At 36.5% G+C, this 6,275-nt stretch overlaps 1 protein-coding gene across 1 annotated transcript; it reads right to left on the bottom strand.

Annotated features, from left to right (window-relative positions):
- Positions 1-296: 296 nt before the first annotated feature.
- On the bottom strand, positions 297-4,507 carry LOC127806859 (L-ascorbate oxidase-like). Its single transcript, XM_052344447.1, has 5 exons — positions 4,170-4,507; positions 3,829-3,921; positions 1,769-1,981; positions 1,433-1,618; positions 297-1,250 (listed from the first exon to the last, which is right to left on the bottom strand). The coding sequence occupies exons 1-5, from the start codon at positions 4,452-4,454 to the stop codon at positions 297-299; spliced, it is 1,731 nt and encodes a 576-aa protein (XP_052200407.1). The 5' UTR covers positions 4,455-4,507.
- Positions 4,508-6,275: the final 1,768 nt, after the last annotated feature.

Below are 6,275 nucleotides of genomic sequence, written 5' to 3'. Positions count from 1 at the left end.
TTTCTTTCATCACTAAAAATCATAATTCGAATCACTCGTCGATACTATACTATTTTTCTTGGCTATCTAGGGTCCAAGGTACTCCTTCTAACTAATTCGGTCGTCTAAAGTTGCGTTAGTGTATCCTATAATCTCATTTTTTCAAAAATTCCATTTATGCTCTTCATCAAATATTATTTATAATTTCAAATCATTGCCGAGTATTACAACACAGCTTTTTAGCTGATTGTTATTGTCAAACATATCATAATAAAACGCTATATAGTTTATACGCTGCATAAGCAGCTTAAAAGCGGTCAAAGCGCTAAGCCAAATAGCCACGTAGCCGTCAGGCCGCAGGCGAGCGCTTGGTGGGGAATCCCCGAGATGTGGTGGACGCCTTCCGCGAAAACCACGCCCATTCCCAGATGCAGGTGAGGCTCTATGTGGCAATGAAACGCCCAAACCCTCGGATTATCCGCCACGAACCTCAGCACCGTCCAGCCGTAAGGGAATATCACCGCCGTGTTCTTGAACGGTGGATTCTTCAAGTTCAAACCCTTATCATCCTCGCTGGTAAACTTCCCCTCCCCGTAGCCCAAAACCCAGAAATCGTGGCCGTGCAAATGCCATGGATGAATCTCGCTGGTCCCCGCCGACAGTGCGTTGGCGTTCTGCAGGATCACGTCCACCGTTCTGTTCAAGCCGAAGAAGTAAACCCCGTCGCCGTAAATGGAATTAGTGTTCTCCGCCTGCTTCATCACGTCGTAGTTGGCCGGGTAATTATCCGGCGGACTCACATGGTTGAAAGCGTTTCTTAACTTGTATTTGATGGCGCCCAGGTACGGAGTAGCCGGGAGGCTTAGGGAGACGTTGTTGATGGACCATTTGACGTATCCGTCGATGTAGTTTTGGGTGTTGAGGAGGTTAAGCCTGCGGTGGAAGGTGGCCGGCGGCCGCGGGGAGCCGGCGATGGCCCGGACTTTGTTGGCGAAGAGCTTGCTGTGGGTGTAGTTGTTCCAGAGAGGAGCCACCGGCGGCCGAGAGGTGGGGATGGACATGTGGGTGGAGGCGTAGTGGAGAATGGTAAGGGCTGGGGCGGTCTTTGGTTCTCTGCCTCTTACGCTGAATGAAAGCCAGTAGTTGGTGGAAGGGTCCTGGTCGGCGGTGAAGAGCACCGAGTAGCTCTCGCCGGAATAAATGTCCATGTCCTCCGTGGTGAACGGCTGCACGTAGTTGCCGTCGGCCTCCACCACCGTCATCTTATGGCCCTGCGTTTGTTCAAAATTAAATACATAAAGTAGGACCTCATTTTCTCCGTAGTAAATTGTAATGATTATTGGAAGACAATATATGGAATTTGTTTGGCTATACATAAATTACTAACATGTAATAATGTGAATAAAATAAAGGGTTTACATAAATTTGTTTGGTGTGTGTTGGCTTGGCTTACCCCAATGGCTAAGTTGAGTGAAGCGAGAGAGGTGGAGCTGGCCAGCCTAAGCCTGTAGGTCTTGTTTGGATGGACCCGCAAAACATATGGCGCGCACTGCTCCCTTCCCGTAAATTTGCACTGACTCATCCCTGTCTTCGCCGCTAGAGAACAATTGTACTGCCCTCTCCCGTTTATCAGCAAACTCTGTCCAAACACACCCCAACATTATTATTAAACTCATGAAACAAACAACCGTATATCGAGATACAGGAAGGAATCAACATGCATGATGATTTGATTTGAACCCACAATTTCGACTTTTAATTAGGGCGGGGGGAGGGCTTGGTTACCCACCTGGGGTTCGCCGATCCAACGATAGGGCTTGGAAGAGAGGCCGGTCTCTTGTTCATGGGCGCTTTGGTGCCACCAATCGCTGAGCAGAAGGGTGAAGTCTTCGTCATAATGGAAAGGCTCCTTCTCGCCTTCTGCCACGTCTACGACAAGAGCCCCATACAACCCTGCTGATCTTTGCATCCCATAGTGCCCATGGTAAAAGTACGTTCCCGCCTAAACAACATCATCATCATCATCAATTATAATAATACCATTCATTATATTACCAAGACTCTGTCAAAAGGGCCGTTGTAATGGGACAGTCTTGGTTGGGAATTATCACTTTATTATTATCAGTCTAATGGGAACGGGACTCACCTGCCATAAACGCCATTTAATTAATTAGGAATTTTTAAATTTGGGTGATGCCTCACTGATTTAAATAAATATTACTATAATTTGTTTGACTTTAACTAGCAAAAGAAAAGGTCTGTGTTTCCTTTCCTTTTTATAGTCTCTCTTCTCTCCTCCTTCTCTCTTTCTCGTGATCATCTCTCCATCTCCTCTGTTGTGCATCGATCGTTGTTGCATTCTCTTTCTTTGTGATAAGAGAAGATGTAGTGATGATCTACGCTCGAGAGATGAGGCAGCAAGTCGAAGATAATGAAAGAAAGGCGGCAACATACGATTGCTGAAGATAATAATGGAAATGAGAGAGATATGAGAGAAGAGAACCGTGAGAAGAAAAAAAGAAGTAATTTTGTAATTAGTGTAAAGACATTTTTATCATTTTGCCAATTTTAGTAGCCATTTTTGTAGTCTGTGATGTACAAACACCATTTTTCAAAGAAAAGACAATAGCTCACGGGAACAAAGAATCTTAAAAAACAGGAGTAGGTTGAAAAGTTTGTCTGAAGATTTCTAGTGTGGGTTTGATTACTGGGGAAACAAAAATGCTTCTTTCTGGGGGAAGACCTTAGGAGTGATATTAGTGGTGCTTAGGTCTACCACCCTGATCATTTGGGCACATCCATTGATTTACCTCCTCAGTGTAATTTTAGGGATGGGGTGACTGAGGATACCAGTAATGAAACATAATTAAAAAAAAAAAAAATCTTCAGAAACAAGATTTGGTAAATTAATTATTTGAATCGGTTTCTGGCCACAAATACAATTCAAAAACCAGCTGCACGTGCGGATACGCGTGTTTTTATATGTTATAAGCGAGGAGATCTCGGCAAAAGTTGACTGCCTGCCCGCAGTTGACTTTTTTGATACTCTGCATGATTCTCTCTTTATTGAAACTGTTTATATAATATTATATATACATACATTGTGGGACATGGATGTTAAATTCTGATTTTATGATCTGATTTTATGATTTTTTATATCAAAAATTCTTATGATTTTATGATTTTAAAATTAAATTACATTTAATTTTATAATTTTAGATGTTGAAGATCTTCTTATGATTTTACGATTTTGACAATCTTAGTGTGTGGTCATTTCATATGTTTTAAATTGTTGAAATTTTGAATCGAAAATAAATTATAATTAAACTATTAAATACATAAACAAACATAAAATTTAAATGTGAAAAATTTAACTTAAAAAACAGTACGAATATAAAAAATAAAATATTAATATAATAATATTGACATAACAATAATGATATAATTACAATATTTTTAGAGTATTGATACCTATTTATATATCTATCACTATCTATAAATATATATAGAAAAAAATTTAAATAAATTTATATTATAATTAGAAAATGAGTCACAAAAAAAAAGAATAAATTTTGATGAGAGTCGAAAAAGATAAATCTTCAATGGTAGATGTATTATAATTACAGTTAAATTTTATATTTTAATTACAGTTAGATTTAAATTTCAAATCATTGTTATAACATAATACAAGGTGAGAGAAATGAAGAAGCAAAGAAGAGTGATTATTTTGTGGAAAAGGCATCTGTAGGGACGTATAAGGAGAGTAAGGTTATAATTTCTTTTGTTATCTGACAGAATAATCCTTATTCGGGAGACAGCGAAGCGGAAAGCAAGAAGGAAGTGCTTCACCTTGTCAACTTTAAAGCTATACACAAAGGACTCTCCTGGCTTGATTGGACACTGTGAGATGGAAGCAGTTCCATCAGCCCATGGCGTTCCCATCTGGAAACAAAATTAAACCCATCAAACAACACCACCAACGTTATATAATCAATCATATAAACTTCATGTATAGTGTCATTAAGTGAAGCAGGCTACGCATTCACTCTCTAACTCTAAAGTATATGGTCACTATGCTGGATCCAACAATTTCGACACTTGCTGTCGGTGACTTGAACAAGACTCTTCTATTTTGTATTGTATTGACGTTTGGAACCAACAGTAGTAAAAAAATGTGGAAATCAGGGAACCTGTCGGATTCCATCCCAGTGAATAACGACGCCTTCAGTGGGGAGCTTGTTGGTGAGTTTCACACTGATGAGGTCGCCGGCGCGAGCTCGGATCGTCGGCCCGGGAAACTGGCCGTTGATGGCCATGACAACGCCCTCCACGCAGTCGGGAGCCCAGTAAATGTATTCCACATTCCACTTGAACTCTCTGGTCTCTGAAGCCAACGATGGCTGAACTTGCAGGGCCGCTAAACCCATCACAAGAAGAAGAAGAAGAAGAAGAAGAGGCCTTGAAGAAGAACCCATTCCCAAGCTGTGAGATGGATCACCACTGGTTTGCTATAACTAGTGGTGGTGGTGGTGGGCAATCTAAGACATATGCAATAGTTTGGCCACTTCCACCAGTTTATATACAAGGGGAATGGCAACTAGGTCCTGGTTTTTCGTTTATTTATTTATTATTTTATTTTTTTTGGGCCGTGAATTCTGTCTGTCTCACAAAAAACGTTGTGTTCTAAGTGATTGTTTAATACAAGCTTTCTAATTGGTGTTGGAAGGCAAGAATATTTATCATTTCAATTAAATTTAAGCTTCACTTTAGTTAAGCCACACTCCAAGTGATTAAATTATGACAAAAAATCATTTAACTAATTATATATTGAGCATCATAACATAATCTTATACTAACATAATATTTGTTAATTAAGATATAGATTGAAAATATTCTAGATTTTTGTCATTTTCAATGTATTTATTAAACTTATCTGACGACTTTTAACACTACAAGAAAAACGGGATTTAACGATGGAAAAATCAGTCGTTAAAAGTTGATTTCCAGTCGTTAAAAAGTTGTAATGACGGAAATTTTCTTATCGTTGGTCGTCGTTATTACCTCTGAGAATAAAATTCTTTAATGACGGGAATGATAAATCCGTCGTTAATTATATTAGCGACTGTATGATTCCCGTCGTTAAAAATAATTATTAATTATCAAATTATAACCCAATAACGACAATATGTCCCATCGTTAATAGTCTAAACAATTAGCGACCGTATGATTCCTGTCATTAAAAATAACTTTTTAGTTATCAAAACACAAATCAATAACGACAATATTTCCTCTCGTTAATAATATGAACAATTAGCGACGGTATGATTCATATCATTAAAAAATATATATATATATTTTTAATTTTTTTTAATAATATGAAAACAATTGTTAGTCATCAATTGCAAAAATATCCCCTTTTGATATAAACCACTAAACCTATATATCATTATCCATATCAAATTGGAATAAAACTCATAAAATTAAACATGTCATTCAAATAACACCAAAGTAATCATTATCCATTAACATTTACACACCAAAAGTAGTATATATATAAGTGTTAATTGCCAACAAATTACACCAAAAAATATGTTCAACTAAAAATAACACTTTAATAATTATATATACTATTAAAAAATGTACACCAAAAAAGATATTTAACTAAAAGTAACACTTTAACAATCATATATACTATTAAAAAATATACAACAAAACACTATATATAGTCATAAAACTGTTCATGTAGTCTAAGACAGAAGTTGTTTCCTTTAGAGTCCTGTTGTCTCATTGACCTACAAAAAAAAAAAAAAAAAACATAAAATTAAAGTCAAAGAAGTGTTCATGTTTTCTTTATAAAAGGTTAGAAATAGAATTAATAAAGCTCATAATGTCTCAATCACAAACTACATAACATACAACCACTAAAATGCATCAAAACACTACAAAATTTAACAAACACACTCTAAATTTTGTAATTGATGTTATCTGTACAAGACTTAAATACTCACAAACTTTTAAGTAAAAAAAATTACACTTACAAGGATATACAATTATTGTAATATAATTTCTAAAAAAACAAAATCTACAACATTCCCACTGTGTTCATAAGTCCTTTGTTATATAAATTTGTCATATTTCAAACAATATATATCAATAACTTTCACATTAATATCTTATTGAAGGTTTATGTAAAATGATGTTGCTGCACAAATTTCCCAAGAATTGGTCCACAATAAAACTATTGCATAATTTCATGAATATTTAACAAAAAATAAACTATCCTAATTAACATGTGT

The sequence above is a fragment of the Diospyros lotus genome, chromosome 1 (assembly GCF_014633365.1).
Source record: "Diospyros lotus cultivar Yz01 chromosome 1, ASM1463336v1, whole genome shotgun sequence".
Lineage (NCBI taxonomy): Eukaryota > Viridiplantae > Streptophyta > Magnoliopsida > Ericales > Ebenaceae > Diospyros > Diospyros lotus.
This window is presented reverse-complemented; position numbering and strand designations above follow the sequence as displayed.

What these genes read in the sequence shown, in the direction of transcription:
- LOC127806859 (XM_052344447.1), bottom strand. Translation starts at nt 4,454, where the DNA reads ATGGGTTCTTCTTCAAGGCCTCTTCTTCTTCTTCTTCTTCTTCTTGTG. An exon ending in GTTGGATCGGCGAACCCCAG is followed by an intron (nt 1,619 to 1,768) that starts GTGGGTAACCAA and finishes GTGTTTGGACAG; the next exon opens with AGTTTGCTGATAAACGGGAG. An exon ending in CACTCAACTTAGCCATTGGG is followed by an intron (nt 1,251 to 1,432) that starts GTAAGCCAAGCC and finishes GAACAAACGCAG; the next exon opens with GGCCATAAGATGACGGTGGT.